At 39.7% G+C, this 13,899-nt stretch overlaps 1 protein-coding gene across 1 annotated transcript in view; it reads right to left on the reverse strand.

Annotated features, from left to right (window-relative positions):
* PTPN4 (protein tyrosine phosphatase non-receptor type 4) overlaps positions 1-13,899 on the reverse strand; it is a 167,384-nt gene that overhangs the window by 81,324 nt on the left and 72,161 nt on the right. Inside the window, exons 8-11 of the mRNA XM_075001253.1 lie at positions 12,124-12,244; positions 8,042-8,129; positions 5,374-5,462; positions 471-534 (exon numbers count right to left, since the gene is read on the reverse strand). Coding sequence (XP_074857354.1) covers positions 471-534; positions 5,374-5,462; positions 8,042-8,129; positions 12,124-12,244 — 362 coding nt within the window. The remainder of the gene's footprint in view (positions 1-470; positions 535-5,373; positions 5,463-8,041; positions 8,130-12,123; positions 12,245-13,899) is intronic.

Consider the following 13,899-nt stretch of genomic DNA (forward strand, 5'->3'; position numbering starts at 1 on the left):
TTCAGTCACAGCCGATGCTGCAAATGAGAATGCCAAACGGAACTATGAAGGGCACGATCCATAGGCTACGTAGACTGAAGGATGCTACTATAACTAAAATCTTACAAACTAAAAACCTTTAAATAATTGTCAACTTTGATTTAACTTAATGTCTGCTGAAATTAAAACTAAGACCCTACTTTATTGCCGATTTAAGAGCAACTGATTTTAGCGAGTCTACAAACAGAACTAAAAACATTCTAATATTTAAGCCAACTCAAAACAAATTACAATCAGAAGTGTTTTAAAAGAGACAAGTTGCTCCTCGGACAATTACTGAATTCTATAGCAAGCTGGTGCAAATGAATGTTGTATTGCAGGCAAATACACAGAAGTAATATAATAGGGAAAATGTAATGCAGCCTTTTCTTTATGGAGAAATTTCCTTGCTGTTATTTTTCAGGAGACCAAATTTTAAGGCAAGTACTCACCAAGTCTTTCCTAAGTTGAATAAAAAACTGTTTGCACTTAAAAGAAATTTTTACAATCTTCAACCTAAATGAAAAGTAAAATAAAATCAGAATATTTATATACTTTTAGCACTATTAAAGAATTATAATCATGGTACATTTACTGAAATGTATATTTTATACAGAGAACTAATTTAATTCCTATGAGATTTTTCATTTGGCAGGAAATAGCTGAAAAGAATAATGTCCATATTATTAGTTTATAAAATTTATGTTTTGTAAATAAAGGTTCCCTTCCCACGTATATTTCATTGGTATATTGGTAATTTTTACTAGTGTTCCATGTTTCTGTCTATTACTGTACATATTTAATGAATTCTCTATTTTTAAGAGCGTCTGTTACTTACTCAAAAATCACCATCTCTGCAGGGGGTTATAATGTATTATAAGCATAACTACTACAATCTGAAAGCAGTAACAACTTACATAAAACTTCTAGGATTAATATGTCATTTAAAAATAGTTAGAGGCTAGACGTAGGGTAGGATGGGTAAGACACCAGTGATAGAATGATCTTCAGGCAGAAGCAATACAGAAACTAATTAAAACCCAAAACAGATTACATCTAATAGTTATAAACAAGTTGCAATTCATATTGTAAAATTATATTTTTAAAATGTAATATACTCTTAGATGAACAAAATATTTCGATATATTTTTAAAAATAAGTCCCCTTGTACAGTAACTATTAAAGATCACTTACTAGTTCCTGTACTCGATCTCATGCCATATCAGCTTAATGAACTAAGAGCAACATCTCGAAGTTGGAGTTCTTGTTACAATATATTGTGCTGTATTTCACGAGACTACTTTTAAGAGATGTTCTGTTAGACCAGGGGTGTGGGACTACGGAAGTGAGAGGAAAAAACCCTTCTTCACTGTTGTGGCCTCTAACTGAGAAGCAGAAGGAAAAAAGAAAGATACCCCACCCCCCCACTTAGCTAGTAGATTTTGTGGGGCCAAAAATGAGAGGTTCTATGTGCACGAGGGGACTGCCTGGAACAGGGCTAGGGTTTCGGTCTGTCTGGGCAAGGGGTGTCCAGGCAGGAGGTTGCAGGAGCAAGCTAGGAGTGTGGGGTTTGGGTGGGAGGGACGTTGCACGAGCAGCCTCCGGGTTGCATGGTACGGATGGGAGGCTGGTGCAGAAGCAAGCTGGGGACATAGGGTCTGAGCAGGAAGAGCCGTTTAGGAGCAGGCTGTAGTGCAGTCTGAGCAGGAGGCCACTTGCAGGGTCAGGCTAGGGGTGCAGAGTCTAGGAGGAAGTGCAGGAGCTCTCCTTCCACTTACACTCCAGGAGGCTCCCCTTACCTTAACAACCAGCTGCCAGGGTCCCTGCTGCAGCCACCACAAGTGAGGAAGGACTGCTGCCTTCTCCCTGCTGCCCATGGCCACATTAACTGGCTTTGTATTTAAATTCAGTAGCACAATTTAGTAAAGAACAGACAAAAGGAGGAGACAAAGAGTTACTCTGGGAATCCTGGCCAATGGGAGTGAAGCCTGCAAGCCAGCTCATGGGACAGAGCTACCTGGTGCAAAGCTGCTTCCTTCTTCCACCAGTAAGAGCCTGTGGGCTCAAGGCAGCCAGTGGCTTGCCTTGATCTGGCCCACAAGGCCTCAGGCTCCCTGTCAGCAGCAGGGAGCCAACCCTGGCACTTCAGCTACACATGCAGGCACTGAGGTTCACAGCTGCATCACCAGTGCCCTCCTGTTATAATCCGCATTTGTTACATTCAGCAGGAATGCAAACCTACAGGCCTGTAAACCATAAGACTTTAGCTTGGTTAGTTAGAATGAGGCTTGAGAACTATGAACTTTGGCACAAATAAATGGCTCAGTGGGAACACCTATGTTTTGGGAAACTGGAAGTAAGAGTTCAAGGGAGAATTCTATCCTTACAGCCATGTGCAGAAACATATGTTAGCATCAACTTTTGGAAAGATCATCCAACTGCAAGAATGCCATGGCAATGAACTGATAAATACATAAAATGTCAAAATCATTAATCTACAAATATATAGAAGAACATGTTTGCATTAGTAGGATGATCAAACAAATAAGGTAGAGGGTAAAAAGTCCTACACATTAGACATAGGGGCATCAGCATAATGCATTACAGTTAACCCTCAATTTAATAGACTAATGGGGTGGAAGGTGTGTCTGTTAATGCTGAAAGTCTGTTATATCTGAATGGTTACACTGTATGATGCACTGACTTTCCAGCCCTCCACTCATTGCTGTCCTCTGCCCCCACTTCCCTTCCCTCCCCTCCTCCTGTCCCATTCTTCCCCTCACACCTCTAACTCCCTCTCCCAATTACCAGGAGAGGAGCCAAATGCCAGCCTGGCTCCTTCTATCTCCTGGGGCTCTCAGCACTGTGGCTACTCCAGCCCTCAGTACCGAGACACCTGCACAAAGGTAGAATGTGGCCACCCCCAGCCTGCCAGCAGGCAGCAGCCTCCAACACCATGGCTGCCACTCAGCACCACTGCAGACAGCAGTGACCAGGCACCGACACGCTCCATACACAGAGGGCTGGTGGAGCAGAGCTCCTGTACCCTGCCATAGCCCCTACTCAACTCCTCTGACCCCAGCAGGTTCTCCTGCCCTGGCAGCGGCTCTGGTGAGTCTCTGGCATTCATCTGGGGGGCAGGCAGACAGCGTTTGTTATTCCAAAGTCCTTTATATCGGAGTCCATCAAATTGAGGGTTTACTGTATAAAAATTACTTCCTGGCCACTGGGTAGCAAAAGACAAATGTGGCCCTTGGAAGATGCCAGAATAATGGCCACTGAAGATGACGACAATGGCTAATATTTCAGGTCATTCTGCAAGAGATGGTGTGAATATGGATATTATGAGGTACTGTTTAATATTATTTCTATTTACCTAAATGAGTTGGCAGGTTTGTGATTGATAAATTATTGCAATTACAAAAAAGAGTTCTTATGTGTGTGTTCCAATCATGCACATTAGGGTTCCTAATCACATAATTTTAATACTGGGCCTGATCTTGGGACAAAAATCTATCAACCCTCAAAGCAACAATTGGGAATTTACTCAATTCCTATAGCTCAGGCTACAGTTCCCATCCTGTCACAACATTTATGAATCCTCATGAAATAAAGTTACCAATTATGTGACCTAGCTTCTATGCTAACATCACATACTTAAATTACCATTGCGGTGTTGTGGCTTTAGGCACAAACCTATACTTGGTATTGAGTACTTGACAACAGAGGACAGTTCTGTGAGGATGCTTGATATTACAACTAGACTTCAGTGAAAAAGAACTCAGTCCAGCCTTGCAAAATTTTATTAGGTCAACAAGGACAAACAAACCAATGGGCAGGCAAAATATGGATTTAATTTTCATTGTTTTGTGGTAACTAGATTTGCTGTCTGATAAGTAGGGCTAGTAAATTTCCATGACAATTTTGTAAGGCTGATTTATGCCAGTTACAATTCTTAGGCTGACACAGCCCACTCAACTCTTTACTGATACATTCAATGAGATGTGTGATATAAGAAATAATCCAAACAGATTCTACTCAAACAATAGCTCAATGGCTATTTATAAGAAGAATTCAAACAGCTTTGAAAAAGTTATAAAAGTTTGATAGTTACTTCACTCAGTATGCCTTGTTTTATTAGAGATTACTGAAAGTAAAAAGCTGCTGTCAGCAGGGTCATGTAAATGAGGGCACTGTCAAAAATGAGGGATAAGGGGCTGTTGACATAGGGGTTTTGGTTGACACACCGCTATCCACACAGCTTGTTTTGTGGTGACTGAAGCCTCTGCCAGGACAGCGATCACAAGAGAGTATGCCAATGAGGCATGCAATTTGTAAATGAGCACGTCGTAAGCCTATGTAAGGGAAAAACAGAAATACACAGACAACTGTTGTTGAGCTAAAAAGCTTCTGTAATAAAGTTAATATTAAAGTAATGTCACGTGTTTTCAATTTAGTTTTAGGTCTAGTCTTCACTTCCAGTAAGCCTCTACATGCAAGCTTGCTATGCTGATGAAACTACAAGGATTTTCTCCCTCTTCCTCTGAAGATTCAGCTATGTGTCAGAGTCAAGATACCACACTTGGTAGGGAAAGGTATGGATGCAATAGAGCACGAGTTCTCAACTTTGAGTTCATTACTACTCCCTTTCCCCTAGTGCTAAGCGGGACAGGCATTCCATAAGGGACAATATTGAAAAAAAACTAAATTATGGAGTTCAACAGGAATGAAAATATTAAAAATGCAATATATTTAAGGTAAATAACTGCCTCTTCCTCAACAAATGCACTTTACTTTATCACGTACTTAAGGTGAACATGGCTATACCACTTCTGGATGGAGAGAAAAAACACACTAATAAACACTCTTCCTTGACTGTTCTCAAATGCTGCATCAAACTAACAATTTACCTTTCTAATACTCAGGACAGCTTACTCACATTTGTAGTAACAGACAAATCAGTCATGATCATTATCATTGATCATGACCGTAGTTTTAAGAATCCAAAATAATCATATAATTTCTGAGTGGGAACAGATTTGTTTAATCTACCACTGACCCTGGCTATAGTGTCTTACTGAACACAATATAAGTTTCCAAATTCCTGCATAAAAACTGCAGTGAAACTATATTATGCGCTGCAAACAATGAACAGTATAGCCTAAAGAGTTTTTAGAAGGAAAAATTTATAAAAAAACCAGTATCCTGTACACAGTACATGAAGTGATTCATGCATACCTGAGGTACTAATATTGAATAATTTTAGGTCTTTATCATCATGAAACTGCTTGTATTAATTTGAAGAAAGTATTGCAAAATAATAAACACAAAAGCATTCATTTAAAAGTTTCTTACCACAGAAAGGTGTTAATTCGTACCCTGTTCTTGTAAATTAGTATTCCTCCTGACATCACTCCAATCATAATTTCATTGTTACCTTGATCCTCCAAAAGAAAAACAATGGATTGAACACATTATATATTACACATATATCAGAGCTGGGAGGGACACCTTGAGAGGGTACTGAGTCCACTTCCCTGCACTCAGAGCAGAACCTAACAGTTTTTTTTTGTTTTTTTTTTTTAAAAACTAACCTACCCCATACCTTTGAAAGGTGCCCTCTGGTACCGAACTCACAATCCTACGTTTACAAGACCGATGCTCTAACCACTGAGCTATTTAATATATGACCATGCATGGCCCCCCCAAATTCATATCTTAATTAACCTAATGAGGCAAGATTTTAATGCAACATACATTTAATAGTACAGTTCCTATTAAACTGAGTTGAAAACTTACCCATTTTTTCCCCTCTTTCAACATAAGGAAGTAGTGTCCTCACAAATACAGTTCACGTCTTTCCTTTTTCATCCAACTTTCTGTTCACTGCTAAATGTCTACTCTGTGCCTTTTTCACTCATCTGGATTACAGCCTTCATCACAAACTCTACATGCAGTGCCCTGCAGCTGAAATTACCTTCTCTGCATGCCACTTGAATCCTGTGAACCACTTTCTTAAATTCCTTCCTTAGTCAATGTGAGGTTCCAACTTACCACTTGCAAGACCACACAACGCCATCATTTTATGTCATAGCCTTTATCTCTTCTTCCTCCTCCTATAATTCCAATGTTCATTGCAAATGACAAACTAAAGAGTGCTCAAGTGCTATAGTGATTAATAATCATTAGTGGCACTTCTAAAAATAAAAATCTAAGATTCTTAGCTTTGGCAGACTGTAGTGAGAGGAGTGGCTTCTCACTGAGCAAGAAGGAGAATAACCCCTCCCTGAACCCTGGTGGGCAAGACTAGCCACACTCCCCCACCTGACCAGAAGGCAGGGGGAGTGACGACCTATATTAAAGCCTCACCTAGAAGCCCAGTTGGGCCCCAGCCACCAGAGGTGAAAGATACTGATCTTGAGCTCCCAGGCTGGGAGGATGATCCAGCCAGCCCTTCAAGAAGCTGAAGACTGGCCTAGACTGCCTGGACCACAGCTAGACCTCATTAAGGGAGCTACCAACTGGACAGAGACTCCACTATACCCAAGCCCAGAGGAACCTGACCAACTACTCAGCAAGATATGGTCAGAGAGGGAGTTTTGAAAATGGCCCAGGGATAGCTGGGTCAGCATGTTACAGTCTGGATCGCCACTGACACCAGTGGCCTACTGTTCTGTCACTAATAGGGCTCTGGGCTAGGATGAAGTGGAGTAGGCATATTTGTGCTCCCTATCCCCAGCACTCTGGGGAGTAGCAGTCTCCCCCCTTCACCATTACAGGCACATGCCTGGGCCTGCCAGCCCTCCACCTTGTGAGGACCTTACCCTGAACTACTGTTTATTTGCTGTCCCACCCTGAACCAGGACCTAGGCCCAGTGATCCTCCACTGAACTGGTGTTTGTTGCCCTGCTCAGAAACAGTGCATGGACCTAGAGAGGCCCCAGCACAGTCCCAGGCCTCAGGACTAAGCCTTTGCTGGCTGATGGCCCCAAGCACTGTCCTGAGTCCCAGGACTAAGCTTTGGTGGCTGACACAGACTCTAAAAGGAAGGTGAATGTTCCTTCAGTATGTATCACAGGCCTACTATCCCTTTCAGGTGATGGTACTTCATGATGATTTATTAATGTAAAACTGAGGTAACCCATTCTCTGGAAGAATGCATCTTTTTCACTTTCACAGATACTCCTGTTCTTATGTTCTAATGGAAATATCTACTGAAATAGACTTGAAACAGAAAGTAACTTACTGGGAGTAATATCAGTAGTGAAAATTACCTAAAAGAAATGTTACACAAACTGACCTACTTGACTTAAACCCTTGTACTTTGAATGAAGCATAGGTCATAGGAAGCCAACAAAAAACTCAGCAACTTATACTCTTATGTGAACGCAAGTTACAGTTAAGATCAGAAATCTGAACGTGACTTGTTTTGAATAAAAGAACCCATGCTGTCCGAAGATTACATTTCACTTAAAAGTCTAATCTATGGGAAGGGGGAATGGGCCTTAAATAATCAGATAGGAAACTTTTCCTATGAATGACCTACTTACTTATAATGTTTCAACACAATGACAAGGACTGAAATAACCTTTTAAACCGCACACTTGGATATTAGCTATAATCTGCAATGTCCATTTACAAAGTTTATTATTGCCATGGTTGTAATGATGTAATTGTCATAAAATTAAACTATACAAAGCTTTGCAAAACTTGCAACTTAACTGAGATGGTACACATGAGAACTTCCCATTCATTTAAATAGGATATTAACTGAAAGCAAATTACAACTATTTTCAGCTCAGCAAGGCTCGGACTGAACAAGGCACTTGATCATTTGTGTAACTTTGAGCACAAGCAGACCCAATGAAGTCAAATAAGGACTACTCAAATTGATGAAAGTTAGTTCCACGACTGGAGTACCTCACTCTACCGGGGCCTTGAGCATTATACTCAAAATACTTAAATTGTTCCGGAAAATAAAAAACTACCTTTTATATCATAGTATGAATTCATTCAAACTTACTCTTGCATAGTGCAATTCAACTCCGTAGAGTTCTAAGGTACGTGCTGTATTGAGATAACTGAACTCTGCTTCTGCAGGAGACAAGCCTCTGTAATGACAAAGATGCAGTTGAAGAAGAAGTAGCCCATAAGTACATAAAATATCCAGATCTCTGACTTAGCTCAAGCAGATTAAAAAAAAAATCCATCAGTTTAACCCCATTTTTCTGGTCATCCCAATTCTCCCTTAACTCCACTGTCTACACTGATCATCATGCAGTAATTTTGGTAGCGAGAGATTCAACCACTTTCCTTAGACACTTCTTAATAAACTGATTTGTTTTGACGTGTGTACTTTCACAATTCTGCAACTTCTGATCCCACACAATAAAAATATCATTAACTGAAGTCTGTAATACATAATCAACACACATGCATGTTGTATTTCAAATGGCACAGTTACAGGTTCCTTAAAGAGCCTAAAAACCTTTGGGTTAGCAATAAAATCTCCAGAAACTACTCTTGAAATTAGTACTACATTTTGATTTAAAAGAATATCTTCTCTGCGGGATCCACACTAGATTGTAATATTTGGGCCATCACCAGTTCAAATTGTTTGATTCTCCTTCTCTCCCACCTTTAAATTTGCTACATGTTTGACAGAAATTGCTTCAACCACTAATTGGCAATTTTGGTAATCACCAACTACCCCTATTGGTATTAAGTAAATCTGTTACCAGAAAACCTGTTGACCATTTTAGTGCCCATTTGCTGACATACTAATAGACTCACTTAAAACACACTTTATCAACTGTACATGTTACACAAGTTAGTGTATGTACTTAATTATTTTTTGTGTTTGTTGTCCTTTTGGCTCTGTAGTACAGAGGTATATAACTGGATATAAATGACAATTTTATGTTTTTAAAAACTCTTTTACACCTACTTCTGAGACACAAGACAGGGAGATAATGTCTCTTGTAGGACCCACTTCTGCTGATATTAGATTAAGGGTCTGAGCCTTTTCTGTTCTGGATAAGGGAACAAGAGTGTCTGAGCTAGCTACAAATTGGGACAAAATATTAAGCATAAGTAATTAACATGCTGTAGGACACCACTTAAAATGAAGTGGTTGATTAAGGATTAGCAGGAAGCAAGATGTGTTAAAAACTGTAATAAGCCCTAAAATTAGTCTCTGTTCACTGCATGGTTTTTAATACCTTGCAAGATTATGAATTTAAGTTCCCAAGCTTGCCCTTTGAGGACAAGCACTAAATGCAGTGATCATTTTGTGAAAAATTTTCAACCCTGGGTGTTAGGGTGTTTTTATTTTATCGTCTTTCTGATTCACAACAATAGGGATTGTCTGGTTTCACCTATATTGTTATTGGGGCTTTGTGACCCAATGGATTAGGTATATCACACAATGATGGGCATGTGCAAGACTCAAGAATCTTGAAAGGTGTGTTGTGGAGAAAGTGATGATCATAGCACAGAAGATACTGCTGCAGCTTGGCATCTGTTGTTCTGGCAGTGTGTGGTGCTGCTTTGAGTTGGTGCATGTCACAGGGAGCTTGCTTCTGAAAAGCTCAGCTAGGTTGGAGGGCTCTAGGAAAGCCAGAATAGGGGGTTGGGAAGGATTTCTTTCAGGATGCACTCAAATGAGTTGTAATTGTTTGATACTGCACATGGGATTCAATGTGGGAAGATAAATGACAGCTGGAGTGGGCAGTTAGCAGGGTTTTTATTTCAACATTGAAGCAGATTCTCCTGCAGTATTTGTGTGGTCCATTCAATGATGTAAATCACATCTCTGGTGGAGTTCCCTTATTTTGTGAAGGCAATTTTACATGTACTTAGCTGTGCATCCCAGACTATTTCTATAGCATCTAAATGCCTGACTGCAGATAATGGACTCCTTTGCAGGTCTGGGATGGCTGCTGGATTTGTGTAATGTGTAAGAGTGGTGAGCCATATGTTGCTCGTATATATAGTTGTTTGGAGGATTCCGCTGTTGAAACTTATTGCTAGTATGGTGGTTTTTGAGAGAGAGTTTAAATGAACGGGTGGTGGTGGTTGAAGTTATGAAGGAAATCTATCAAGGAATTTAGGTCATCTATCCAGAGGCAAGAAATATAATTGATATATCGCAGGCATATCACTGGTTTTGTGGAGCTTTTTTCTTCAAATTCTTCCTTGAGATGGCTCACAAAGAGGATGGCATGTTGGGGAGTTATCCATGGTTTGGAAAGTCTTCATTAAACATACTTTGGCACTGATGCTGTCATGGTGAAAGGAGTTGGTGTATTGGAAGGTGACATCTGTGGTAGCAAGGATGGCATTCTGAGGGAAGCTGTTTGTTCTGTAGAGGTTTTGGAGGAAGTTGGCAGTGTCTTGGAAAAGCTGGTCTTTTACATGGTGAACGGTTTGAGTATGGCTTCTACTGAGTCCCAATATTCCTTTCAGGAAAATGGCATGGACAGGTATAACAGCATCCCTTTGGGTTTTCTTTTTTGCGTATTCTGGGAAGCACATGGAAGGCTACTGGGGCAATGAGGTTGTACAATTTTTCTTTGAGCTGTCTGGGGAAGGACTTGATATCTTAGAATCCTGTTGTAAATTGTAATGTGGGGCCTTCTCTGAGTCTCTTCTTGTAGGTAGTATTAGAGTCACATGCTGCCACATTGACATAGCCATCATGAAGCAGACTATGATGGCATCTCCTTTGTCTACTAGTTTGTTTGCTATTTGATGTTCGGAGTTCATTGATTGAATGGCAGTCCTCTGGGTGGTAGAGAGAGTGTAGTGGTATGATATTTGTTGAATTCAGGCAATTTTTCTCCTAAAGAGATTTATGTAATGATTATGTGCGTGGTTTCTTCTTCTGGATGTGTCTGTGTGCAGTGAGATGATTACTTTTTCTGAAGACCAGAAACAGAAGTTTGATAGCTATAGGTGTCATCACCTTTGTTCTCAAAGAATTCCTTGAGACGGAGTCATCATAAGAACTCTTCCTGTTCTCCATACATCAGAATGGCATTAGGTTCTGTGGTGAGAGAGAAGTTCAGTCTGATGGAGAGTAAATATAATTATAGAAGATTAGATGAGACGTCTTCATAGGGTGATGATGTTTAGTGTCCTTGTGATGGATTGCTTTGGTTTCTTCCAAAGGTGGTGGCATCAGCTGTGAAATTGTTATAGCTGGTGTCACTTTCAGGTTTTGTGATATTGGCTGTCAGATACTTTTGACTGCTTGGCATTTCCTATTTTTTCACTCCAAGTGTGTGGACCATGTGATGATTTCTTGCTTGAAGTGGTCCCTTCAGTCATATCTGAATTTCAGAAGATGATTCCTCAGGTTTTTTTTTGTAGAGCGGTTCAGCAAATTTGGAGTTCTGTGCTATTCTCTCAAGATTATGCATGGTGAATCCTCTGGGAATTATGCTTTATATAGTACATCTGCTTGGGAAGTTAATATTGCTGTTCTCCATGGTTTCCTCCTCCATGTTGCGAAGGTTCCATTTTAAATAGCCAAATTGGTCTCTTCCTTAGTTATTTGTAGTGTTATTGTAGCTATCTTAGTCTCAGGATACAAGTGAGACAAGCTAACTTACATATATCTTTTATTGGACCAACTTCAGTTGGTAGAGGTACAAGCTTTTGAAGTTCAGAGAGGCCCTCCTTTAATATACCTCTAAATGTACACACACACACACAAACACTCTCTCTTTACAGTAATTTTCCTGATGCTGGTAACATACACACACACTCCCCCTCTCTTCCCCCTTTATGGTAATTCTCCTGCTGCTGGTGAAGACAACATATAAAAATACCTTATGTAAACAGATTATAAAATGACTGAAGACATTTCTTAAACAAACCGAAATTTCCTATAAAAATTAACACTATTGTAGAAATAAGGTCTTCAAAATAATTGATAAGTTCGCGCACTCATTCTGAATCTTCTCTCACCTCCAAACTGTGGCAATACTTAATAGACATAAAAATACTGCATCAAAAATTCACTCAAATTTTAAAAAAACCACATAAATCTGTAGACAATGATAAGAAAAAAAATGAGTAATTTTTTCTGCAAATTCTTACATATGCTGATGATGTAATTTTGCTATTTCCTTTTCAAAGTCTTGAGGCTGGTTAGGGATGAAAACGTAGTCTGAGAGGTAGCCTGGAAAGTTTTCTGAATGGTTGTAGTCTCCCAATTCGGCTAAGAGATTGAAGGGAAAAATTACTACTTATTTAGGACAAACAACATATTTAGCATTGTACAATATCCAAAGCTGAACACAAGCCTGGCCCCAAACACCTTGCGATCGAGAACAGACAGAGGACAGAACTTCGGAATTCACCTTTTTCCTTTCCCATGACGTACAAACTTAGTGGGTATCAAAGAACAAATTTATAAAAAAAATACTTGAATGACAAAGTATTGTCTTGGCACAATGGTTTATGAAATGTTCATGTGATAATTTAACCTATTTATAGAACGAACAACCATAAACAGAGTTGTATTGTTCCATTATAATTTCTGGAATCAAATACTACTTGGCTGTATCTACACTAGAGGGTTTTGTCGACAAAACACAGGGAACATCCAGATTCCCAACACGTTTTGTCGACAGTAAATCAAAATAACAGCACATCTGTCGATAGTCTTATCCCACTCCGACAAGGCATAACGCCTCCATCGACAAGTCTGTCAACAGAGACAGGTCTGTCGACAGGTCAGGATGTTCCAGGTGGCCCTCTGTCAACAGACAGGGCTTCCGGGGCACCAGGCAGCCCTGTCTGCTATGCTTCCAGTTAACCAAGAGTGTAGCCGGGTAGCATAGCTGCTCTCTGTCGACAGAGACTCACTCTTGCTTGGTAATTTGGCTGCAATCTGTCAATACAAGTTTTGTCAGATGATACCCTCCAACAAAAACTTCTGTTGATAAATCGCTGTAATCTGGACAGAGTTCCGTGTGTATGTATGTTTTGATTTTATTAAAAAGACTCACTTTTTCAATGTAACACCTGTTATAATTTTACCTTCTAGAACATAAGATTTTCAAAAATAACCTATCCATTCTCACCAAGGTTCTTCCAAAAGCACAAAAAATTGGTTCTCTTTATGCCAGCTCTTATATCAGTTTATTCAAAACTAAAGACTAGAAATTTCAGTTTTTGAAACCATATTTTATAACTATACATTTACAGCACAGCCACTGTACTACTAAATCTAAAATACATAACCAATTTTAACAAAGCAAATGGGTAGAACTCCTAAAAAGTTAGGTTTTCAGTACTACACTCAAACCCTATTTTAAAAAATTAACTTCAGATCTTGTAACCAATTTATTCTTTTGGAGGAGAAGCACATTTAATGATTGTCCCAATACTGTCTCCTTATAGCTATTGTGTATACTTAAGTTACTCCATCCTGCAGCTTGTTCTGCTTGTTGTGCAAGGTCTTCCACAAAAATTCTTGTCCTGTTTACAGCATTTTTAACCTCTCGGTTAGCTTCTGAATATAGTCTCCGAGCTTCAGCCTTGGCGGCTCATTTTGCTGTTACTGATTGCTGATTTTCTGTCTCTTTGTTCCCTCAGAGTTTCTGTTGTGATCCATTCTTTGTGATGCCTTGCCCTGTTTCCTAAAGTTTTACCGCAAGTCTCTTTCCAGCCTGTTTTGCTGTGTTCCCAAATTTGTTCCACGATAGCATCTTCCTTGATAATATCTGTCAGAAGTCTATAGCTGTTGGACAGCTCCACTTTTGAAAACCAATTTGTCAATAAATCCTTCAGCTGCGCTGTGTTCAATCTCAATCCCAGCTTAGTCACTTCAGTGCTGTACCTCGAGCTTGAACTTGAGGTTTATCATGG

This window comes from Carettochelys insculpta, chromosome 8, assembly GCF_033958435.1.
Source record: "Carettochelys insculpta isolate YL-2023 chromosome 8, ASM3395843v1, whole genome shotgun sequence".
Taxonomy (NCBI): domain Eukaryota; kingdom Metazoa; phylum Chordata; order Testudines; family Carettochelyidae; genus Carettochelys; species Carettochelys insculpta.